At 38.2% G+C, this 26,379-nt stretch overlaps 1 protein-coding gene across 17 annotated transcripts in view; it reads left to right on the forward strand.

Moving 5' to 3' along the window:
* Nucleotides 1-26,379, forward strand: part of ZNF462 (zinc finger protein 462) — a 128,641-nt gene that overhangs the window by 25,744 nt on the left and 76,518 nt on the right. For 14 of the 17 annotated variants that reach the window (XR_005654488.1, XR_005654489.1, XR_005654490.1 and 11 more), the window contains exons 1-2: nucleotides 9,736-9,848; nucleotides 25,856-26,105. Coding sequence is in view for 12 of the 17 variants with exons in the window: in XM_039870635.1 (XP_039726569.1) it covers nucleotides 25,886-26,105 (220 nt within the window). In the remaining 5 variants the exon portion in view is untranslated. Of the gene's footprint in view, nucleotides 1-9,735; nucleotides 9,849-25,855; nucleotides 26,106-26,379 lie in introns of those variants that run through there. The other 3 variants (XM_039870637.1, XM_039870638.1, XM_039870636.1) reach the window with 1 other exon arrangement.

The following is a 26,379-nucleotide window of genomic DNA, read 5'->3' on the forward strand; positions in this document are numbered from 1 at the left end:
TTTGCATGTATATACTTCAAAAATTCCAGTCATCGACCCAGCAACACCTAAAGTCCCTCTTTCAGGAACACTGGTGATCCTATCGGCTTGGAAGAGTTTCCCAGACATCTTTAGGAAAATTCCTTCATCCATTTCTACAGTCGCTTTTCAAGCATGTAAAAAGCTAGTACACTACATGGCACATGAAACCTCTCAACCAAATATCATAACCACCTTCTGTAGTTCTTTCCCTCTGTCCATAACCATGACCATACAGTTGTTTTATTATGCAGTTAGGCCAAATACCATTTGTGATGAGAAATATTTGAGTCTTGTTTCCACTCACACTGACCCTTAGGCTTACTTTCATAGTATGAGTGAATGTCTCAGATTAGCCAAAGGTGTCTAGGTCAGAAGACATATGCTTTGATATGGAATTCCAGAGGTCATTCCTTGTCTTTGTCCTCTACTCCAAAGTTCACGTCACTTGCATCATGCTGTGACATGAAACGATATTGCGTCATAAGAAGTGCATGAAGGACTGTGTTGTCCAATTATCATGAGATTACTGAATATTTTTGCCTGGAGAATTGCCACCAGTAGTGAACAAAGAGATGCCCTGAGCTGCTTTCTCACCTTTATTCTTAAAGACTAAATGGCATTTTAATATCCCATGGTTTCCTCTGTACCTTTCTGATTGAGTCAAGAATAAGGCAAGGAGTTTTTTTGGGTTTTTTTTTTTTGTTTTTTTTTTGTTTTGTTTTGACAAAGAATGTGGCTAGTGCAGAAAATCAAGATTTTGAGTTAATTTGATGAAAATTAGTAAAAAGCCAAAGGTGGAACAGAGAATACACTGGCTGGAAAAGGAGATGATCAGTTTCTAGGAAATGGAAGACTGTTTGATATTTTTGCAGTAACGAAGAAAAGGTCTTCCTGGAACAAAAGTACTGAAGAAATGACAAAAAGAGGCAAAAGAAAAAAAAAATGCGTTTCTCTAGCACATGAACTATGAAGCCCAGGCTTTTGTTACTGGAAGTTCTGACATTTCTCTAATCTCTGACTTTCTTGATTTTTCCATAACATTTAATTTCAAAATAATCTTTATTCATCTCTGTGTTTTATTCTCCCTGAGTTATCTGTGTCCTCTGAAAGTTTAAAAACAAGTGATTTTTTTTTTCATCGTTGTTGGCAGAGACACACAATGGGCTGCCTTTCCCCTTCTCTGTGGAAAGAATGGAAACATAGTAAGCGGCCAGCGGAGCTCCATACGGTTGACATTCCTTGCTTCTGCTTTTGAAGTTAAGATGGTCACGAGAGAGAAAAATATTTTCGGTTCCAAGCCTAAGAAAAGGACATTCCTTTTGGTCTTGGCACTCTTGTTTTCATGGTTTTGATTTCTCTCAAAATCATCTTCAGTCCCATTAATAAATCACATCTGAAAATGAAATCACTTTTATAAGTTCTTTTCCTCTCCACACCCTTCATTTTAGAGAAAGTGATATTTTGGTAGATTTATTTGAAGGAGCTTAGATCTATTTTCCTGGCTTTTTTTTTTTTTTTTTTTTTTTGCTCTGGATGAGTTCCCATTGTTGATCAAGCACATTCAAGAGAGTTTTCCAGAGCTCTGAGAGACCCATCCATGCATTCTGTTCTGTTCAACAAGAGGGAGCCGGGGTGGGGGATAGGGGGATGGTTTAGTTCTCACCTTGGGTTAGAGAAGGAAATCTCAGAGGAATCATCTTCCTCTCAGGAAGATTCAGATTTATAGGTTAAATTCCACATTATACAAATTCCCTAACGACAAAGAAGTTATGTGATCGATCCTCTCCAAAATGCATTTCTCTATAGAAAGAGGAGGGAATTCCGTTTGAGACTGTTGATTAAGACATGAAGATGAGGTCTGAAATTGGTGGTGGCCCAAGGTCATTGGTAGAACTAACAGACCATTTGAAAATTATTAGCCACTGATTTAATGGAGTTGTATAACTACAGCTGTGTGAGAGAATCCAAGCACGAGGTATTTGGAATGTCCCTTTCAAGGTTCTTTCCTATTGTTCTAGAATAATACTGGCATCTTTAATAGATGTGCAACTTGGATGAAAGATTACATAGCTCTATACATGAGCATGTAATACAGGTTTTATTTGATTTGGGGGTTTTGACTATATTTTTATTTTTTTAAATTCCAGAATTATTAAGCTTCTTATACAACCTGCATACCCTCACGTCCCATCCTAACACCACAACCTCAGAGTCTTACAATGTTTGAGAATTTTAATGGCTTATATAAGGAATTCTCTTTCTTTTCACTTAGATTTCTTATTAAAAATTTAATCACATCAAAAGAGTTTAATTTGCCAAACTCTGAGTCAGTGGAGAAAAAGACAACCGGAAGAGACACCATACTTTCTAAAACACCTTTTCTCAAAACATAAAGCTGGTTTCTAGTTTTCTACAACCTAACAGAGGAATGATTTGCTTAGATGTTTGCATTTGTGTCTGGAGGCACACACAGTCACACATAGGCATGTATGGATGCATATATCAATAATATTTGGTCTGCAAAGAAATATGCTGTCATGTGTACCTTGCTAACCCTGAGACTTGACATGGAAGAGAAATGCAGAGAGCATTCCACTCCTTAATGAATTCCACAGCCATGAGTCACACTGGCCCCAGGCTCCTCGCCTTTGCCTCATCCTATTCCTGCTCTCAAACTCAGAGGTTTGGTTCTCCAGTTCTGACTTTGGAACAGGAGAAGAAAGTAGGAGATGTCACAAGTCATGTAAAGTATGAGTCCCCTTCTATCTCAGAGCAGATTCCCAGAATATACTACCAACACACAAAAGTGTAGAAGTCAGGTTTAAATGACTAATCCCTGCTTTACCTTAATGTGCAAAGCTTTTTATAAATCAGACCAAAGACTCTCAGTATATGTTAGGTAAATTTGTTCTCCACAACAACTTCATGAAGCAGATTTGCTCTCTGTGACCCACAGACATCAAGTGACTTCCCCAAAGTCACAGCTGGTTGAAAGCCAGGACAAAGTCCCAAATCTTGTCTTCTGACCAGCCCTTTCCAGTACTCCATGGATGACTCACCCATGAATGACAAATACTTTTGTAGCCTTTTAAAGGAAGTTGAGGATATTCAGGAGACATCCTCTAACCTTGTGAGGATGTATCATCATGGAAGGAAATCACCACACTCTTCATAGAATAGTCCCATTTAGAGCCAGTGGCCAAGCTGGCTTGCTATGGCTTATGTAGGATGGATTTTAGTGATGATTAAGGACATGGTAAAGATTTGGTAAGATAACAGATGACCACTGAAATAACGGTCCTGTCATAGTAATTTCCCTTTGAATTTGCTTCACTCAGAAGATAAGTACCCCAACTCTTTCCCAGAATGTTTTCAAAGCAACATACTCCGACAGAAGGGAAAGGAAGATGCTATTGGCACTCATGAAAAGTCAGACACTATTTTCTAGGGCCAGATTATCTATTGTGTTTGTTGTCTAATTTAATCTTCACTATATTATTGTGCAGTGGATGCAATTTTATTGTTCCTGTTTAGCCTATGAAGAAACAGAGGCTCAGACAGGTTAAATAATTTGCATGCATTCACATCAGTGTTAGGTGTCAGCAAGGTGATGTGAATGCAGGTCATCTGTGCCCTTTTCATTGTGCAATGTTACCTACAAACTTCTCTGAGGTTGTTGAGAAACATGATACTGGCATTTCTGGAGGACTAGAGAAGTCCATGAAAATAATGCCTAAGAATTATTGGCAACAGACCATATGCCCAAAAGATTTTTATGTATTACCTCATTTCATTCTTACTATAATCCTATGAAATAAGAATTACCATTTTTTTTACCACCTTTTACAGGTGAGTAAAGATCAGACGATTATTTAGTAACTGGATTCAAACTCAGGCAGGTGGACTCCCAAGCTCATGCTCATAACTACCATGCTGGGTGCTGCTAGGTAGGCCAACTGCCAAGTTCAAAATAGTCCTTGTTGGCCAAAGGTGTTTTTCAACTGGATCAGCTCTGATGTTGGTGCATTACGAAAAGGACCAGCTTGACAATATAGGTAGAGTGCGCTTTGAGGAAGGTCGTATCTCTGTTATTCTAGGAATAAGATATCAAGATATTATTTCAAGAATCCATAAAACTTCGTGTGACAGACTTTCCTTTTTGAATGGGAGGGATCCCTAACTGGTTAGTCTTTATCTTAAGGAAAATGTAAAGATATTATTGCAGGGCTGTAAGCCAGGGAACAGATGTGATTAGATTAGCATTTTAAGTCTCATGCCAGATGTTCAGCTGCAGTAGGTAACTACCTCAAGGTGAGTCCCAGTGAAAACTCTATTGAGTAAGTACTTTGTTCAAAGGGATCCTTCAAGGTTGTCTAAGTCTGCACTGCCCAGGGTATTAGTAGCCCTGAGCCACATGTAGCTGTTGAGCACTTGAAATGTGCCTGATGTCAGAATGGAGATGTTGCTGTAAGTCCAAAATATGCTGAATTTTGAAACTTAGTAGGGAAAAAAACAGTAAAATATGTCATTAATACATGTTTATATTGATTACGTGTTAAAATAATATTTTTGTATATGTTTGGCTAAATAGACTTATTGAAATTAAATATACCTTTTTCTGGCTGCTAGAAACTTGTAAATTACATATGTGGCTTGTATTACATTTCTTTCTGGCAGTGCTGGTCTGGGTCATTTCCTTGTTATCTAGGTGAATAGAAAATATATAAGAATGCCATCATCCTAGGTTGATGCCCCATCTGTGAAGAACCATCTGGTTAAAGTACTCCAGCCTAAGAACCGTTGCTTCTTAAAGTTCTTGGGCGATATTCTGCACTTTCAATGGCATTGATCTTTTTAAAATGCAGTTAAAAGTATGTTTTATCTATCACTGAGGAGCTAACTGTTCTTGACATCTTTTTTAAAAAAATTGAGCTTATACTCTATCTCATTAGTTACTCTTGATGGGTTAGAAAGTGGTGACCTGGTTATTAGATGAAGTTCACAGACAGAATTAGCTTCTGATGTTTCGCCCTTCTAAATATTGTTTAGGTTCGACCCCCTCCTCTTTACCCCCCAGTGCATCTTCCTGGCCCAGACCTACTTCATCTCATCCCCGAACCATCTCGGCAGCTGCTTTAGCAGCTTGTGTCTCACCACTCTCTCTCCCCACCTCCTGCCCCCAGAAGTTCTTCATAGTGTTGCCAAAATAATCTTGAGAGGACATAGCTTTCATTATATCACATTCCCCTGATGAAAGATGATAAGAGTTCCCTGTCACTCTCTAATGAAGGGAGGGAGGGAAAGATCTGACATTTGAGACTCCATAGATGTTATCTTATTTAATCCCAGTGAGATGGATCTTTTTAGTCCCATTATACAGGTGAGGAAGCAGTTCTGCATCTTGCCTGAGATCAGTTGGTAGGCAGTTAAGCCAGATCTTAACTACTAGAGTGAGGTGCTATTATCTTTCTTTGCTAAAATCTATGCTAGTCCTACTGACCCAGGCTTGCTGCCTGGCTTTCAAGAACATTCATTATCAAACTCATGGACCCACAATGTCATTTGCTTTCCCAGCTGTCCTAATCATCTTTGTACTTGGAACCTGTACCATAATAGGCCACACTTCATTATAAAGTATTTAGAATTCTTCATTCTCTAATTTTTTTTGTTAGTCTTGTGCCAAGAGCATGCTTTGTATCTGCCATTTGTCCGTTCATGTTTCTTCTTTTTCTTTGATGTCCAGAACCATACTAGCTACCTAGTAGGCACTCAAATGTTCAGTAAATGGATGGTGTTGGCACATGGTAGCTGATCAATAAATATATGTGTCTTTGTCTCCATTGAAAATGATTTTTCTTTTAAATGAGGGCAGAGAGTACCAGGTCAATGACTTCCTCTTGACCCATTTAGATGTGTGACGAAATGGACCTTGGCAATGACAGGACACTTCTAAGCCAGACTTCACCTCATTGAGCCTCAGATTTCCCACCTTATCTGAGTTATGGGGTGAGGTGCTCATGACTGGTATCCCACATATCTCTAGGAGTTATAGATTATATTGCTTCCATTGTTTCCTAGGGGGACATTTAAGATGTTTTTACATGTTTTGGGCTATAAGGTAAAGTGGACAGTCCCTTGAGGACAGAGCTTTATCCTCCATAAGGCCTCATGGAACAAAACTGAACATGAGATGGAATGGTCAGTCGGTGGGGTCGACTGATTGACTAAAGTTTGTGTTCAAATATATGTTCCTGCTGTTATATGGGACACAACTGCTCCTGTCTGATGTTTATGAAGAGAGCTAGCAAAGCACTGATGGATGGTCTATTTGCTAACAGGCAGTTAGTGTTCTGTGGTCAGTCTTGGCTATGTTGCTTTTGTTCATGTGGCTGCAGTATTGTGTGGACACATTAAGTATTTAAACACTGAAGTGATCACACACCCACACATTCCCTAAAATGTGGGCTGACTTGTTGGACCTGGGGATTTTTTTTTAAGGGAGATTATTTAGTCTGTTTACCTATTTCTCTAAAAACACTTCAACTTTAAAAATAATTTCCAGCTTGTAAAACCAACATGCTAATAAAAAATATACAAACACTATGGAAGTTAGAATTCAGAGAAAGTGAAAGTCCTTTTTAACCCTACCCCCAGAGAAAATTTCACTGTTTGGGGAATATATCTTCTGATTGTTTTCCTATACTTACATGCTAACATATATCATCATCATCATCATCACCATCATCATCATCATCATCATTATTTAAATAGCAACAGACTATGCATTGATTTACACCTTATTTTTTTTGCTGTCTGTAAATGTTAAGGACTGCTTCTCCAAAGAATACCTTAAGGAAAAGCACAGGTGTTGCAATGCAGGCAAAGGAACTGGGTTCTTAGCTTTGGTGACAGGAGAGCTTTGCCTGTACTGTGTGAAGCTTAGCCATCAGTGGGGCTCATTCTACTTTCCTATGTGGGTCTTTAAAGACTTACTTTTTTGAGTAATTCCAAAGAAATAAACTTTTTATAGACCAGTTAGTTCTTTTCAATCCTGACGTTTCTCATCTCCCAAATAGACCAGACTTCTGGAATGCAGTACTGGTTTATGAGTGAAAACAGTATTTTGTAAGGACACTCTTTGAAATTTCATTGCCAGAGGCAGGAACATTATAAGGAGCATAGAAATATGCACAAGGATGTGAGAAAGGGGGAATGAAGGTGGAAATATATCATTCCGAATCAGCTAGGAAGTCTTAGGAAAGGACAGTGTTGAAATTAGGGAAGGAGATGACTTGTGCTTGAGAATTCAGTGGGAAAGAGGCCAGCAGAAGGGTCCTGCTGATCTACCTTAGAAGAGCCGCCAGCCACAAGCCAGGCCCCTAACTCACGGCCATATGGGACAGAAGCTGAAGCCTTTCTCTAATTCTGATCCTCAGCAGCTCCCCCCACTCCTCACACTCCTTCACACAAACACATACAGTCCATCAGTTCAACCTGATTCCTTATTTCTTGGATACTAAGAAACTTTTTTTTTTTTAAAGAGATACATGTTATAATCAGAGTTTATATTTAGTGTGCATGGAGTTGTTTAATCTCTATTAAAGTATGTCTTATGATAAACTTATTTCCAAATGGAGGAAGAAGAGTATGTAAGGTTCAGACCCTGGCCAGGGCCTGGGTTGAACAGCACACAGTCCCTGCTTTCAAGGAACTCACAGGTCAGGGTGGGGAGATGGGCCCTTAGGCAGGTGGTATGTATGAAAAATGCTTGGGTGATTCAAAAATGCCTAGAAAGGTCTCAACCCATCCCTGAGGCACCAGGCAGGGCTTTTTAGAGGGAATGATTTTGAACTTGGGATGATTTTCCCCTCAGTGTCTCCAGTGAGACCAGTGCAAGCACCTTGGTGGCACCTACTGGGGACAGAGGGGGTAGGGGAGAGAGATGCTACTGGCATCTCGTGGGTACAGGCCGGGGATGCTGCTAGACATCCTCCAGTGCCCAGGACAGCTTCCCCCACAACGAACAATGGTCTGGCCCCAAATGTCAGTGGAGCCAAGATTGAGAAACCTTAGTCTAAAATGAGACTGAAAGATGGATGCAAATTGGTGGTGCTGGGGAAGGGATGAGGTTGGAGAGGGTGCTGAGTATCCAGGGGAGAGAGTTATTTGAAGGAGAGTGTGAGCGATGGTGGAGAATAGTGTGGAAGTAATGGTTAAGTGAGGTAGGGAGTAGAAAGTGCCCTTTCATTGGTCCTAAGGAGACAGTTCCTGACCATGGTGAATTTGTTTTAGCAGAAAGGTAGTTACAAAAGCCAGATGCAGAGGGCTGAAGAAGTTGGGAGCGTGAAAGCAGTTTGTAAAAAAAGGAGGATTAGTGGTAATAATGGCAATTATAATCTAGTCTTCCTATATGCCAGGAACTGTGCCAAATGCTTTATGTTCATTATCCAGATTATTCCATACAACAACCCTGTGAAATACAGATGTCTTTGTGTGGACGAGGAAAGAGGTTTGGGAAATTTATATAGTTTGTCAAGGATTCATATAGCTTATAAATCATAGAGTTGGGATTCAACGCTAGGTGGCTTTGATTGTACCTCAGGGAAGACAATGGGCCAGAGGAACATGGAGTAAGTGGGTGTGCATGTGTGTGTGTGTGTGTGTGTGTGTGTGTGTGTGTGTGTGTGTGTGTGTGTGTGTGTATAGGTTTTCCTCTTGGATGGGAAGGAATTTAAGATGGGAATGACTTAGCTAGTAGTCAGAAAGAAATTGAAAATACAGATGAGCTGGGCTCCCAAATGAGACAGGAGAGGATTGGATCAAGAGCTTACGTTGAAAAACCAGCTTTGGGGAGTGGGGAGTGGGAGCACGCTTTCCACTGTGGCAAGAGGGGAGGGAAAGGATGGGTACCTGTGGGGATGAGGAAGGTAAAAGTAGACAAGATGGAAACCTCTTCCTCTTCTCAATTAGACACAGAATGGAAGAGATAAACATCAGATTACTAGGTGGAACTGAAATCATGAATTTGTAGGGACACCAATCTGAGGGTAGGCAAAGAGAAGTTTCTGATTTAGACAGATTGAAGGTTGAAATTTTTCTAAACAGTTACGAGGGAAAGACAACACATTAAGCTTTGTAATTTGATTTCAGAAGTTCATTCTCGTTATTTTCCCTCCACCTGCATAATGATACAGATAGACTGTATCATTTCTTTTCACAGAACTAAAAAAACTTTTAAACGCATGGGTGGAACAACTTCTTTAATTATATGTGGATATAATCAATTAAAAATTATCTTCATGACCTTAAGCCTGGAGTTCCTAAAAATCACTGGATATCAATCATCTAAGATCATTGACTTAAGGAGTCATTTAAGAGTTCCAAACAGGGTGGAAAAAAAGAATGCCAGGGTCGACAAGACTGGTGGACGTTTAGTCCTGACCAGAATGTCCACAGTAGACCTTTGGTTCACACCAAAGGTCCTTTATATTCAGTCTTGTCCAAAATATCCTGTCTACCTAACCCCATGTGCCAGGACCAGCTAGGCTCCTCCTCCTCGATCACCAGGAAGGGTTATTACTGCCACTACAGCCACAACACAATCACTGGACCAGTAAAAAATAATAATATTTTTTATGTAAACCAAAAGCATAAATAAACGTTCTGGGATCTTTGAACACAAGGACATTTTCTAAACGTGGACATTTTTGACAGGACCAAAAATCAAGGACCATTTGGCATAGACCAAATATACTCATGGATATTTTGGACAAGACCAAATGCCCTGCAAGGATTGGCAGAAGAGCCAACATTCTTAGTAATCTGAGGTAATGAAGCCATTGATAATCACTTGATGGTCGTTTTAGAAGTTAAAGTAATAAAGTCTTGTTGAAAAAATTTTAAATTATTAAGTAGAAAGTGAAAATGTTCACCTGGGCATTTTACTTTATTTGGAAATTTTGGAAATTTTATCTCTTTTCCAATTGTTCTCTCTCTTATTTTATTTTATTTTTTGTAATACAAATGCATCAGCTAGGATTTCCACAATGCTAGGTAATAGTGATAGCCCTTGTTTGGTTGTTGACTTGAATTTTTCTAATGCTTTATCATTAAGCATAACACTAAAATATATATATAAACTTACTAAAACATGTTTATTAGAAATGGATTTTAAATTTCATCAAGTAATGTCCAGCCTCTTCTGTAATGATCAAATTATTATTTTTTCCTTTGACTTCCTAATATAGTGGAGTATAGATTTTCTTGTATTTTCTTGCATTGAAAATCTATACTACTGAATGTCTGTTGAAAATCTTGCAGTGAATCTCACTTGATCATGGAATAATATTCCTTCAGTGTGCACCCAGATTTTGAATTTTTGCTTCAATAGTTATAAGTTCATTGGTCTGCTTTTATTATTATTATTATTATTATCATCATCATCATCGTCATCATCATCATCATCATCATTATTAACTGTTTTGGGGTAAGCTTTGGTATCTGTGTTACACTACAATGTATCTGGAAATACATTGATGAAACTCATGCTTTAGGCTTTGGACCAATGTAAAAAGCTTCCAATTTACTGATTCTTTGAACACTCTCTTGTGTTTAGGTTGGCTCTTTGACTGTTTCCTAGTCTCCCTTGGTTTTCTTCTTCGATTAATTTTGGTAACTTATGAGTTTCTAGACAATCATCTATTACATTTATGTTTACAAATATGAGTTATACACAGTCATTTTTAATTTATAACTTATTTTCCTTTATATTTGTGGATATTTTCTGCCTCTTATCCTTAATTTTCTGTATTTATGTTTTACTCTCCCACTCCCTTTTTTCTTAGTAGGCCAGATAGTAGTTTTTATTTAAATTTATATAGTATTATATTTTGTAAAAATAAGTGGTTATTTGGTTAGTTTTATTGCTTTTGCTTTTGATTCCTGACTTTCTCTAAATTAAATCTACTTTTTTCTTTTCCTTTTTTTCATACTTGAGTAAGATGTTTAATTCATTTTAGTTGTATTTCTTGATTTGTAAGAAGTATTATTATTTCTTGATTTTTAATTTTCATTGACCTATGAAATTTCCTGTAAGTACAGGTTTTAGCAAATTTCACATTTTATATACATAACATTTTAAAAGTCACATTCTGCAGTCGAGTATTTATTTCCAGTTATCCCAGAAATGGAACATTTAAGAAAATTTCCGAGTGTTTGGAATGTTTTGTTTCCTTTTTTCCCCACGTTTTGTTGCATTGTAAATAGAAATAATGGACTTTTTTTGTTTGTAATTTATTATCTCTTAATTCTGGCATTATAGATTCTTATAAACCTCCATGGGCATCCTATAGTTTCTTGAAATGAAAATGTGTTTTCTGTTTCTAGGGTATGGAATTTGAAATGTGTCTCTTAATTCTATTAAGAATTAAGTTGTCATAGTTGTCTTTCTCCATTTAATCTATTAAGTACTTTTATCTGTTTCTTCTTGTATCTGTTGCCACATTTTTTCTTTATACAGTGATAAGAGACATAATATGATAAACCTTCATTGTGAGTTATACGTTTTTATATTATTAAATATTCATCTTTAAATTTCTAAAATTATAATTTATTTTCCTTGACATCTATGGATATTTTCTGCTTCTTAGTCTTAATTTTTTAATAAAAGTTTTAAAGATAAAAAAATTAAAGATAAACTTACAAGCTTCTCTATCCTGAATTTAACCATCAATAATACTTATTATGATCTCTACTATTCTTGATATATATCTTTGACCACATTATTACTTTAAAACTTTGCTTCACTTTGTACATGTGGGTCTCTTGCAAACAAAATGTAAAGCTTGTTTTTGAATTTACTCTGGTGATATTTTCCACAGGCGGAGTTTTCCAATTCACATTTATTGATATAACATATATACTTGATTCTAATTAATTTTTTGCACTCACTTGCATATTTCTGTGCCATTTCCTTTGTCTTCTGTCTTTACTACATGGTCTGTGTTTTCTTTGATTAAAAAAAGTTAAAAGCTATATAGGCTATTTTTATTACTATTTAAATTTTAATCTTTCATTAATGTGCTTTATACCTCTATTTGGGGATATTTTAACTTCAGAAATAAATAATATCAAGTATTTATTTATGAAATATGAAAGTTGAGAATATTCTCTTACTCAACTTTCAACTTCCTATGAAAGTTGAGAATATTCTCTTACTCATATTTATCCTCTAATACCTCTTCACCCCACCTCTTTACTTTTGTCATTGTGCTCGAAGATTCTTTCCAATTCTATATAATTTTGTTATTATTATATGGAATATTTTATTATTGTATTTATTACATTTAAGGGATTATAGTTTGACTTTGAAATTATTATAAATTATTCAGTCTTAGTTCTAAATGTAAGTGGGTTCACTGCTCACATCCTCTGCTTACCTCTGAATCCCCTATTTTTGAGATCCTGATTTTGAATCTTCTCTTGGTCGGATGTATTACATCCCTGAGTAAATTTTGAAGACGAGTTAGTAAATGTTGCATTACCTGATGCTTATTAGAAAATGCGTTTTTATTACTTTTATACACGGTTGTGAACTTAGTGGGAACTGAATACTCAGATCATGTTCTCTCTTAAGTCTCTGTAGACATTCCTTCACTACTTTCTATCATTGAATGCTATTGTGAAAAAGTTAGAGGCTGCCTGACCTTTTCCCCTGTAATCGATTAATTTTTAAATATCTTGATTTTATGGTATTCAGTGTTTATTCTTGAAATTCTATTACTTTACCAAGATTTCTCAATTTTGGCGATTCTCTGTTACCTTTTTCTTGGAACATCAGATATTCCTTTATTTCAGCAAAGTTATTTATTACAGATTCGAGCACATTTTGTTTTGCTCTGTTTTGTTTTGCTGTCTACTTCTAGAATACCTTTTATCTGCATGTTGGATCTCTGTTTTCAAACCTTCTTATCTGTCATCTTCTCTACTTGCTTTCATCTACTTGTCCTTCTCCTCTGCATTTTGTCAGTTTTTTGAAGACTGTTTTCCACATCATCAACTTTGTTTTTGGTTTGTGGATGTTACCTCTTATTACTTTAATATATTTATTGGTTCTGCAATGATATTATTTTTGTTGTCAGTTTCTTTCTTCAACTGCCAGCTCCCCTTTCATCTTATTCTGATGTCTTATCATCTTATCTTTTGATCTCTCTAGTATCTCTGCTAATTGTTGTATATAATTTTCTTCTGTGCCCTGTTCTTTCAAAATAGATTATTCATTGGTCTTTTCCATGCTCTGTTTCTTTCTGTCATCCTTTTGTCCCCTTGGTTCATTTTTTTTCTAACTTTCTTATCTTCGATTGGGACATAAATCAGAACTTTTTTCTCGGCTCCCAAACAATGAGGGTAATAGTTCTTTAAATGTCCTCCTTACGTCCTTAATTCTGCTTTCAGAAACTGAGTTTGGGTCTTGATGGTTTGTCTTTTTCTGTAGCCCTGCAGCAGTATACAAAGGTTAGTAAGGTTCCTGGGCAGGACACAGTTGATGAATTTTATCTCCAAACTCCGTGATTCTAAGTTTTAAGTGCTGCTTTTGATTCGAAGGCCCCATTGATCTGTTGGTTTGGTGTGACGAAACTTTCTTTTCTTTGTTTATGTTTTCCTCTTGTCCTTCAGCCAAACTTTAGTTTGCATTTCGAGACAATTAGCCACCATTTTTTTCCAAAAGTCTCTTGGTAAACTTAAAGCACATATTCTTCTTTTGAGGGATTTCCAAACACATCTCTGTTTTCAGATGTTGATTCTTACTGCAGATTTAGCCCTGCTCTGTACATTTAGTGCAATAATCAAATAACCACCAAGTTTGGAGGTGTTTTCTAATAAGATTTTGATTATCACGAAAGCCTCCTGTCATGAGGATTTACCCATACTCTTAGTACTGTCTGGATAAAATACTCTAGTTCTTTCCTTTGTAGATTGCCACATCCCATTTTAGAAATATCAAGGACACCATGTTATGAACTGTTCTGAAGTTTTTAAGGAAGATGAATATTAGTAGCAGCATTGCATTGTACAGTATTCACTCTTTCATAGATAATAACTGTCTTTTTTGAGTGCACTCTTATTAGCTTTTGAGGCTAGATTTTGCAACTTATTATTGTCCTCTTAATGGCTAAAATGTGAAATATTTGTAAACATTAGTCCTTGTAGGCTTTTTAAAGACTTCTTAAAGCTATTATCACATTCAGTCCATCAACATTTGTAAGTAGGATGCCCAGTGTGAGAGAGAAGGGGACTTAACACTCCTTGTTGGTCTCAGGGACCATTTCATGCTGGAAGGAAGTTTTGAGCTTGATCTTAAAACTTGAGTGGACATCAGAATCACCCTGAGGGCTTATTGAAATATACATTCCTGGGCCTTACCCCCAGAGTTTCTAATTCATTAAGTCTGGAGTGGAAGGTGAGAATTTACATTTCTAATGGGTTCTTGGGCGGTGCTGCTAGTCTAGGGACTCTTCTTTCTCTTGAAGGATTGGAATTTTGGGACCTTCAAAATGTAGGTAAAAGTATTCTATGGAGAGGAAAAACGTGAACTAACATGCAGATCTCAGCATCTTCTTGACTTTTAAGCCATTTTCTTTATTATGAAAAGAGTTTGTTTTATAAGAGATGCTTATGAAGCGTATTTCTGATACATTTTGCTTTTCTGTATCCAACAAATGGGTATAGATATCTACTAGGAATATAGAAAAATAAAAGATAAATACACACACACACACATTCATAAATGGGGTAAAATGTTCCAAGTTGGTTTCAGAACTCAATATATAATTTGAAATGAAATCCGATTTCAACAGTATTCTGGGATTATTGGTCTGAGCCACTCATTAGCTGTGAGAAGTCTGGCTTCCTTGCCAGACGTTTGTGGGACTGACTGCTCTTCTCCTTTCCATTTTAAATGAACTGACCCTGATATTTCCAGATACCTCTAAGGCTCATTCAGCTAGCCCCTTCAGCGACTTTGTTGGCAGTGTACATTTTCCATAAGAAACAAGACGATGTTTCTCATGGGGTAGATTTGGCAGGCATAAAGCTACTACATAACCTTGTTCTGATTCCATGAGGTTGGATTCTAAAGAAAGATAATTCAGTGTTATAGCTCTTGTTCTTCTGTGTATACCTTTGTCAGCAACTTTCAGTCTTCCAAATGTCTTTCCAAAGTATGAGCACACTGCTTGCATGCCTAAAGAGATCTTTGAACAATCAAACTGCAGACGATGGATTTTGTACCTTTGCAGTTGCTCTCCTGAGTGTTGAATTTAGAGCAGACACTGGGGGTTATTCTGGAATCTGCCCTCCCCAGTGAAGAAAGACTAGTGTTAGTGAGAATATATGAGGCATGGACTTTAAATTTGAACAGCTGTTAATGAACTGAGTAACATTTATAGAGTGTCTTTACTGCTGATTTCCATTCTTAAATTATGGAATGCAAAAGTTTTTTTTTTTTTTTCTCCTGGCTTCAAAGAGTTTATGTTACAGAAGCCTTGGGCAGGTTATTTTTCCCAAGACCTCAGTGTCATTATCTGGAAAATGAAGATATTGGACCAGGTTGAACTACATGGTCTTTAATATCTACTCTCTAACGGGCACTATGAGCCTATAGATAATAGACTTTTAGAATGAATTCTTGTATTTGATTTAAGGGAGGCACAAGGAATATATATTTCAGTGCTTTTGAAGGAAGCATAGTAGAGAAAACACTGTTCCTGCCTAGTTTCATTATACTGCCCTCCACTGAAAATGTTTATACGGGGTTGAGCTATGGAGGAGAATTGTTTTTCAGACTTTCTGGAATCCTTGAAAACAAGAATTAGGAGGGGTTTTTTGTGGAGGGAAGGCAACCAAATAGTCTTAAGTGTAGACCCAGGTGATGATTCTAAGTGTCACATCAGTTCAGAATAGCTTAGCAGAGTTATAATTATGTGAATGGGATGCTGCAGCCAGAGCACCTTCCCCATGGGTGATGACAAGGAAAAGGAAGATGGCCACTTACTCAAATATCAAGGACAAATGGGGTCTTAGAATTCCTAGTGTCCCGGTAATCAACTCATCAGTCTTGTGGCTTCATGAGCTTCACTCTTTGGAGTGAAGGGAGTGTCACAAAGCACTAAATTTTGTTTTGTTTTTCTAGTCATGGAGGTTCTCTGGAATTCCTAAATGTTTAGTTCGAGTCGGTACCACTGGTTAATTTTCTCCTGGAAAGCAGGTACGCATATACTCATTCATACCACAAATCTCTTCAGAGCCTGACCTGTGCTGGCTGCTAGGGATATAAGAACCAAAAGGAACACATTACTCATCTTTGAAGAGTGATTTTGAGAGAAGATCATTTTACATGTTGTACAGAAGAAAATGTGCATCATTTTTTTCACAGAAATTTTAGATGGAGACCACATGCTAAGTGTAGAACTTGGTCATTTTTAATGACATTGACTCCTTACCCACAAATCCCGCAGGATCATTAACAGTTCAAAGACTTTATCACTAAAAAAAAAGTGGACCAATCAATATGCATTAATCTTGGGTTTTTCTTGAAAAGTTTTTAGTAAAATACCCAAATCAGAAAAATAAAACTAAAAACTTGTGATATCATATGATATGAAGGCTATGAAAATCACTTAGAAACATAGAGTCACAAAATTTTTTAGCTGAGAGAGAACTTGCTCATCATCTAGTCCAGAGATTCCTTAGCTAGGACCCCATGAAAGGTTTAGAAGGGCGGGTGGGTTATATGCAAAGACTGAAAATGCCTATAGACTACTTGTGGCAGAATTTCCATCCTCTGCATTATTGACATTGTAGACCAGATCACTCTTTGTTGTCGGGGTTGTCCTGTGCATTGTAGAACCTTTGGCAGAATCCCCGACACCCACCCACTAGATGCCTGTAGCACCCTCCTTCAGTTTTGAGAACCAAAAAATGTCTCTAGATCTTGCCAGATACCCCTAGGCTGGGGAAGGAGAGTGTGTAAAACTGCTCTATGATAACATAGAATTAGTAGAAGAATCTAATTCTCAAGACCAATCTTTTTATGTTCAATTAGAACCATGTAATTCAGAATCTCTGACTCATTCATTCATTTCTTCATTCATTCAATACATTTGCTGAGTACCTGTTGTGTGATGTGTCCCCAACGTGAAAGATACCAATGTAAATAAACAGGCATAGACCTGCTCTCAGCATGCTTATGTTCTAGCAGAGGAAGACAGACCACAAACAAGTAGGTATCATGTCAACAGTGATGGAAATAAAGGCGCATAGGATGATAGAAAGAAAGTAAGCATGGTCAGGGTTGCACATAGGGGACTGGATTTCATGGGAGTGGGGCGGATGTTAGGTGGAGTTGTCAGGGAAAAACCCTTGGAGGATGGAACCTTTGAGCACAGGCTTGAATGATGAGAAGTCAGCCATATAAAACAGCATCTGTCTCTGAATAACAATAAAAAGTAAGGGAATGAATTAAGTCAAAAATATCTCTCAAAATATGAGAAGGAAATCTTGTAAAACACGCCCTTTGTGCAAAAAGGTTGACCGTCATAGTCTAATCTCTTCATTTAGCAAAATGATCCAAGTAAAGCCTTTAAAAGACTTGCTCAAGGTGAAAATGGCAGGCAGAGTCATCACACCTGCTGGGAACAAATTCTTTCATTTGCTAGATAGGCATTTCCGTATCCTTGTCTTTTTTTTTTTTTTTTTTTTTTTAAGAACAGCCCAATAACAAATAAACTGAAAAACCTAAGTTTGTTGGGCAAAAGCGAGATTTATCATTAAGGATTTATGGAGTGTGGGCTTGGCCGAGTAGCTGAGCACTCTAGTGTTTTCACATCATGATAAATTCTATTGTTGTGTTGACAGACAAATGTCTTAACTTACTGCGTAGAAAATCACTTAGGGTGCAGTGATTTTTAGGATTAAACTTACTTGCTGAAAGAAGATTGGGGGTTGTGAAAGAGAAATTTCTTAGCTTTTTTTTTTTTTTAATTTCCTAATTTTGGGATATCTGCCATTCCATATATAAGCACATACTATAGTGTGTTTTTCCTGTTATAAGATTCTATTAATTTGTTGAAATGAGTGGGAAAACGAATAGATCTGAATGGGCCAGTTAGTTAGTTTAATAAGGAGTAAGGACAGCCTTCTAATGGCTTCTGTTATAGATGGAGGCCAAAAGGAGAAAAAAGAAAATCATGTTCTCCTTGGGTTGGAAGACTTGAAAGTGTTCATGATCCACACAAGCCCAGCCATTAGTTACCTTTCCAGAGAGCAGTCTGCTTAGAGCTTTATCTTGACAGGGTAGTTAAATCAGGAACCAGGGTTTGGGGAGGGACAGACAGACAGACCCAGGTGCCAGGCATGTGTAATCAGTTTTGTCAGATATTTAAAAATTAGACTGGAAAGGTCATTGTTTGCTTGGATCAGGACCTTGTGTGCCACTGATAGAGACAGACTTGGGACAAGTCGGTGTCATCTCATAGAAGTGACTTGTCTGAATTTTCTGAGCAAACCAAGAGCACAAGGTGATGTATGTGCAAATCTCAGAGGAATTAAATTGGGATTTTTGTGGACTTTTCCCCAAATAAAAGATGTTCTTCTAGCAAAACTTTCTTATACTCTCCACAAGTCAACCATACATCATTTTGGGGTCTCTCTCTCTCTCTCTCTCTCTCAATGGTAATTAGGAGCAAGGTAAGTTTTTAAAATAGTTTCCGGATTCGTTCACTGAAACTAGAATTTAGACCTTGTGTGGTTGGCGGGACCTTCTGTGCCACAACAGTTATGGCCATGAAGACATGCCCAGGGCCTGAGATCAGTCAAGCTTTAAAATCCACAGAGGAGGTACTCAAGGCACAGTTTGGTCTTTCATGATGTGCGAGATGACTTTGACTGTAGCTTCTGCTTACTTTGCGTCGTAATCAGTTCTGTAATGAAGACCCAGCAGCATATCTGCAACTTCCCTTTAATTTTACAATTTTTATAATGAGAGTTCTTGTAGTATGAAAAGTCTGTGGAAACCTAGCCAGCGTTCTGAAGAGTGTATAAAAGAACACCGTGATTTTCTGTCTCTGCTGTTTAGGTGAGGTTTGGCCCTAGAAGAGAGAGATCACTTATCTCTGGTTCTAAGTGCTAGGGCAAGAATGGCTTCAAAGTTTCCAAGGAACTTCCTGATGGGACCATGACATTTCAGAGAATTCATTCAACACCTAGAATGGTTTTCAGTCATTCGAAAGAACGAGATGAGCTGGGATCTCATTTGTCATTGTTGCTTTTTGAGAATTTTAGAGTGAGGAGGTGTTTTGTTTTGTTTTGTTTCTCAAGGTGAATATTGTCAGGACACTTCTCAGAATTACAGTTATCTAGTGAACCATAGATTCCCCTTTACAGACAATGAAGTCTGAAGCTACCGAGATACCACCCTGCTTCCTCCCTTTCTTTTCTAGTCCCTTCTCTCCTCTTTTATCTCCTTGTTCAAATCACATGCTTCCTTTTCTAAGGACAGGGCAGCTGGCAGACTGCCTATTGGTCTGTTGGCCTCAATTAGCCTTATATCATTGCAAAGGAATGCATGAATTCTCCAGAAGGTATGTACTATCTCTTTCTGTATTAGACACTCACTACCTGCTTTCATAACTGGTCACTCAGCCGAATCACTTCTTATTCACATACCTGACAATTTTTCAGTCATTTAGATTACATCCCTAGATGCTCATCTCGTTTTAATGACGATCCCAAGGTATCTGTTATAAAATACTACTCCAGCTTACTCTGTAATACTTGAAAACTTTATGCAGGAAAACAAAGCTAAAACGAGATAACCTGAAGACTAGCATTCTTGGCTAGAAGGTGACTGGGTTATTAATCTGCAGATTGCCTGCTTCAGACTTTGTGCTTATATACAAGGTTCCACAGATGGACCAGGCCGACCACGTAGAACAGAGGCCATATGCATTGGCAAGATTCAAGGTCTCATGGTATTCCTCTGCTACTATTTAAATTCAGTCTCATATTGGGGGTTACATATGCGATTGCAAATTAATTCTTTCTCTTCCGAAAATTTGGTTTTGAAGAACAGCTGTGTCTCCCTTCTGAATTCCTTAATTATTTATCCTCCCTGATATGTTAAACCTTTCATTAGTGTGGTGAATTGCCAAGAGTACACAGAACTGCTTAGATCATGTAGCAAACAGTATAAACATTTGATAGGACATTTGAAGACACTACCACATGATGAGCCAGGATCTATAGTAGTACCAAATGCTGTGGGACTGATGGAGGTAGCTGGTTGTTGGAAGTTCTTTGTTGGTTTATTTTGCTAGTTTATTTATTTTTTTTTTAAACTATAACATAAAAATAGTACATATGTCATTTGTACTTGAATTCAGAAGGGGACTGACTTTTTCCTAACAGATTCCCTGTTAATTTTGAGTGTACATGCTCATATCTGAATTCAAATTAAATTTAAAAATGAATTACATGCATATTGTTCTATATATATAGTTTTACATGTATAGTATATATATATGTATGTATGTATGTTTATAATCTCTCAAATATAGTCTCTCTCTTTTTCAGTAATATATATGTGTTACTGAAAAGAGATTTTTCTTTGATTTCTCAGTCTGGTCCTGTTTGGAAAGATTTTTTCAATGATTTTTAAATTATTGGAATTCTCACTTTGACCATAACAAGAGTAAATGATAAGTAATGATATAGAACAGCCCGTGTTGCTAAGGATAGCAACCCAACATTCACAAGTGGATTAATTAGTGATCCCCCCATCTGCCCTGTTTTTCATCCTAAGCATGAAAATTCCTCCCAAACTATGGTCCTTGGGCTCATGAAACATTAACCTCATCATATCAACAGTTTATGATATACAAATATATTTGTAGAATAATCCTTAGGCTCCTGATTTTTCTATTTTCCTAGCTGAACTATACCAAAGTTTACACATTCCACTACCTGTCCTTGGATAATTGGTTTTTCCACTCGTAGGAAAGGAAAGTAAGAAAAGCACAAACAACAGGTGCTAACTAAAGCCTTTTATTAGAGTTGCGATTCAGGAGAACTGGGGAGTTCAGTGTCTCATAAATGAAACTAGGTTTCTGGAGTGGACAGAGGAAAAGCACCTGATGGTGTTTCTGGTTCTGTTTCTCAAAGGCTTTGAAGGTTATAATTAGTTGCTGCTGAGTCCTGGTGGCTGGGGTGCTTCACGGCTTTACTTCTGGTCTGCCAGAGTCCTTGAGTCGGAGAACAGGTTAGATCCAGGCAAGGCCTGCGTGTTTAAGTTGGACTCTTCCTGGAGACAGTTGGGATTTTGACTTGAAGACCATGTTTATGCTCCTGGGCCATGCAGGCTTAAAAAGCAGGGCTCGCCAAGCTGACCCAGGCAAGGGTGGATGGTGGCAGGATTGGGAGAACCCTGTGAAATGTCAAGGGTGCCTCCCCTGTCTCCAGTTACTTCTGGGCAGTGAATTGGAAGGACTCGCCATGAGGCTGTGGATTGTCTCCTTTCACCTTCACAGGAGGAAAACAGAGGCATCTTGGATCTCTGGAATTCTGAGCATAGAAAGCGTATGGGCAAATGGTATAAATTAAAATTGGTGTTTTTAAGAGGGAGAAAGGGCAGCCTGTGTCCATAACCTCCCTTTCCCCATCCTCATGTGTATATTCCAAATCATTAACAAAATCTTTGGATTTTCTTTAAATATGACTTCAAGAGTTTGTCAAATATGGAAAATTGGATTTGGGTTTCCCAGCAAAACCCCAAATTTTGAAATCTCCAAACTATTAATGTAAATCGAACAAACGAACAAGTGATAATAAGTAGCACTGAAGAGTAATGAGTAATTAGAATGGTCTAGGACAGCATTCCCCAACCTTTTTGGCACCAGGAACCAGCGCTCCTATGAGAATCTAATGCCCGATGATCTGAGGTGGAGCTGAGGCGTTGATGCCAGCGCTGCAAATACAGATGAAGCTTCACTCTCTCCCCCGCCACTCACTGGCCCAGTTCCTAACAGGCCACGGATCGGTACCAGTCTGTGGCCGGGGATTGGGAACTCCTGGGCTAGGGGTTTCATGTAGGAGGACTGATCGCATTGGGGACTAGGTTATTTGAGAAAGAATCCATATTCATCTAGCAGACGTCATCATCATGAGTGGTGTTTAAGAGTCTAGTCACCGGATGAAACTAATGCACTGGGGGTAAGAGATTGGGGTGGGGGCGCTGCTTATTTGATTTGTAAATTCATCTCATGACCTTTTGAAATAGCATTTCTTTTTAGTTAGTTCAGAAGCTTCTTCTTCTCCTTTTGATTTTGCTGATTGGGTCAGTGAGGAAAAAAAATATTGCTAATCTCATTATTACAGAAATTTTAAATGAAGCAAGTAGATATGAGATCACGGCTTTTGACTTTAAATCATAGTTTTGTAGCAGATCAGTCTGGTTTAGCTCTTTAAGGTTGCTGCTCCTTCTAGGTTGATGAAGCAGTCAATTATGCAAAGCTTATTTCTCATCTTTGTCCTCGTTGTTGGTTTCTCAGAGGATTACCATCTGCTGCAAAAACATACTGTGGTTGATGGTGGGGTCGTCCTCAGGCCCAGCGTTTGTCGCCTCCCCCTCGCTATTCTCTTCTTCTCTCATCTCGTTTGTCGCACAGGAGTACATCCTCAGTCTCATAAACACGTCAAGTTTCTGTTTCTTTGATTGTTTAGGCCATGCTGGCAATTTCTGTTTTCTTCTTGTCAGCGTCTTCAGGAGAAATGTGTACACAAAGAGAAAATGGCTTTCAAAGGAGGCGACATCCTCATTTCAGGACTTGGTGCAGACATCAGATTGAAGGCCATTCGGCCGTACCTGAGGCTGGTTCTCTCAGCAGCCAGGAGATTAACCTTTTATAAGGCTCTGAGCTATTTTTGAGGTAGAGGCTGTAGCAACATTAAAGCTAGAACCCATTAGGAAATCACTTTCATCATCTCTTCTTTTTCCAAATCAGTGGCTTTTTTTTTTTTTTCTGATCTCATAACCCTTTAATCTCCTTTGTAGCAGAACAAGGAGATTGTTGGTTTGTGTTTGCATCCAGCGAAGTTAGAATCCTTGATAACAGCTTCAGAAGACACCCAAGTATCAGAGAACTGTATAGAGAGATAAATTTCATCTCGGGGTAGGTGACTTAATGCTGAAGGTGCCCTGCTTTCCTTGTGCAGATCCATAATTTTCGTGGATACTGTGAAACCAGGCTCAAACTTTCCAAAAGATACACAGCAGAAAGGCTTTTGTTGCGTTTATTTCTAAAGGCTTGAAGTTTCGAAGGGAAGAGATTTTGTTTTCCTCTGGGCCACACAATGGAGCTTTCAGAGAACCTCTTTTAAAAGGAATAGCTACAGCCTTTGTGTTGAAGGGTGTGTCTGTTGGCAGGGTCTGCTGATGCAGACAGACTGGCTGGTGATTAACAAAGGTCATTAGACTTTGGAATCTGGCAAGCAGAGTCGGATGGTATGTCTTCTGTGTGTGGAAGGACGACTCCCAAGAAGCCAAGGCATTCTGGAGGTTCCCCCCACCCCGCCCCCAAACCCTGCTGTAGAACAGGGTCTGGCCCAGGAGTGTCCTGCAGTAGCCAGTGCTCTGCTGGGACTAACGGACAAGCATATCAATCATGGGATAAAAGAACCTTTGGAGATCTTGATGCATGACATTTGAGCAAGAGAAAGGTGCAGCTTTTCAGAAAGGAATGAAAACAGTTCATTCTTTGTTGGGAAGAGAAGGGCATAGGAGGAGCCCAGCCTGCCCTTCCACCGTTCACGTCTGGTTGTCAGCCTGCAAGAGCCCAGAGAAGCCATGTTGTGCACGGAGGAGAAGCTCTGAGCTAAAATGGCTGCTCCTAAGCTCAGAGGACTAGGGCAGCTTAGTGAGTCTTAGAGCTTCAGTGACGCAGGAGCTCATATCTCTTGAAAGTGTGATAAACACATTCAGCAGAGCTGTGGCTTGTTTGGCTGAGATGAAAGGACTAAGCTTGGGGGATGGGACGTGCACACTGGATGATCTGCTTTTTTTCTGTGAAGTGTTCTAAATGCAGGAGTCGTCTGCACCATGGAAAAATTTGTTTTCAGGTCTAATGGACTGTGCGAAAGGAGACGTGGGGTGGGGCCTCAGTGACTGCTGTAATTTGATCCAGAGCTGATAGCAACCTCTTCCACACAATTTGGGTTGGTGCTTAGACATAAAAGCTTGTGTATCTGGAATATTGAGGCTTAGTTAGCTGAAAAGACTCTGGTGCACAGTTCAGTGTTTATTGAAAAAGGATAAATTGCTGGGTGAAAGAAGAGGAGGTAAATATCTGCGTCTCACCCTGCAAGCTCAGTCGGTCCAGAGCTGGACTTGCCAGAAGTTATTTTAGCAGGCTATCAGCAGGAGCATTCTTTCATAGAAAATCCTCCTGCAATGGCTTCTTTTGCTCCATTGACATATTACTAGACTTTGTTCTCCTACAGGAATAATTTATCTTTTACAATGAAAGAAGAGAAAGTTGCTATACGATAAAAGTATAGAAAGATTTGGCTACAGCCTTAGTTCTGGGCCATCTGGTTCTAGATTACAATGACTCAGTAGAGTTTGCAGTGAGCTCAGTGAAATAACTCACTTCATTAAGGTAATGACTGGGTATCTCAACTCAGGATATATATTAAGATAGGAAGGACTACACCTTCGAATACATTTTTAACTTCTTAATGGTGAAACTCTCCACTGAATTAATGTGCAGTTATATATATATACATATATTTACAGTAAATAGCAGAATGAAGGTAGCTGGGCAAGTATTTTTTTACATTAGGTTCATAACTTTTTGTGTCCAAATATGTACTTCACATTTATAAAGGAGAGCAGTGGGAAAAGATAAAAGCATGACTTAGAAGCCCCTCTTCCAAACCATGAGTTTCTGTTGCCTTAATGTAAATTGAGGTACCAAGGTGCAACTTTAAACAAGAAACCAGATTGTCATCTGAAGTTGGTTGTTTGAGAATCTCATGAGATATTTTATGACCTAATTAGATTGGAGAAGCTGTTAGGTTATAATTGGTAGGTAGTAAAAAGCAAATAACCATTTAGCTCATAAAAAAAAAAAAAGCAACTCATGTGTTTGTGGAAGGGAGGAAAGAAGTGTATCCCAATATCAGTTAAGATATTCAATTAAAATAAAAAAATTATTTTTTAAATTTTATTTCTTAAAATTATTGATTAAAATAATAAAAGCTTTATCACCATTCTGAGATTCAGTACTATTTCACCATTTAGTGATAAAACATCAGTGTTATAATATTAAAAGTGAATAAAGATTGAAATTTGTCCTTTCTTCTGTGTGAACATCCTTTTTTACTTCTGAGAAGGTTCTAGTTCAAAAAGAAGATGGGTCCAAGCCAGAACCAGAGTCAGTATTTACTTGCCAAGAAATTTTAATTCAGTCAAGAAATTCAGAAACTACTAAAACTTTGGAAGTATTGAGGGTTTTCTTGACAAATGGCATCAGAAGATATATTTATATCAAGCAAGATAAAGTTTATCTGGTTTTCTTTTTTCCTTCTTTGAAGTTATGAAGTCAAGGACATCATTCCCATTATGTCTGACTGCCCGCCTTTGGCCAGTATTCCAGCTGGTAGAGTTCAGTAAGAAAAATCTGCCAATATCGGAATTTTTCCATTAATGGTCTTCAAGCCTCATCAGCTTGGGGTCCACGTTTAGTGCATTCCTTACAATGTTTTGTTCTGACTTCCGGCACAGGTTCCTAATGTGAGAGGGTAGACCCAGATCATGGAGGTGCTTCAGTGTGATGGCTGTGACTTCAGAGCCCCATCTTATGAAGATCTTAAGGCGCACATTCAGGATGTCCACACGGCATTTCTGCAGCCAACGGACGTTGCTGAAGACAATGCTAATGAGCCACGATCCGGGTCCATGAATGCCGGTAATCAGACCGAGGTGGAGTTTTCTTCTATAAAGGATGAATTTGTGATTGCTGAGGATTTGTCAGGTAAATCTATGCTAACTGATATATGCCATTGCTCTCATCTGTTTTGAGCCTGTGGCCATGGTTCTTGATATGCGTGGCTTCTACAGAGTTTCTTGCTCTTTTAAGCCATTTTTGTGGTTTGGGCATCAATGTTTCTCTTCTTGAGTATCCTCAGTTATTGTCCTCTCAGCTTCCTTCTGTCTCTTAGTTTCCTTTCAATTTGGGAAACAAGGTAATCTCTCGAACAGTTGTACTTTTATAGCTATGTGGCACATTAATGGAGATGAGAAGGATA

The sequence above is a fragment of the Pteropus medius genome, unplaced genomic scaffold (genome assembly GCF_902729225.1).
Source record: "Pteropus medius unplaced genomic scaffold, Ma_sr-lr_union100, whole genome shotgun sequence".
Classification (NCBI taxonomy): Eukaryota; Metazoa; Chordata; class Mammalia; order Chiroptera; family Pteropodidae; genus Pteropus; species Pteropus medius.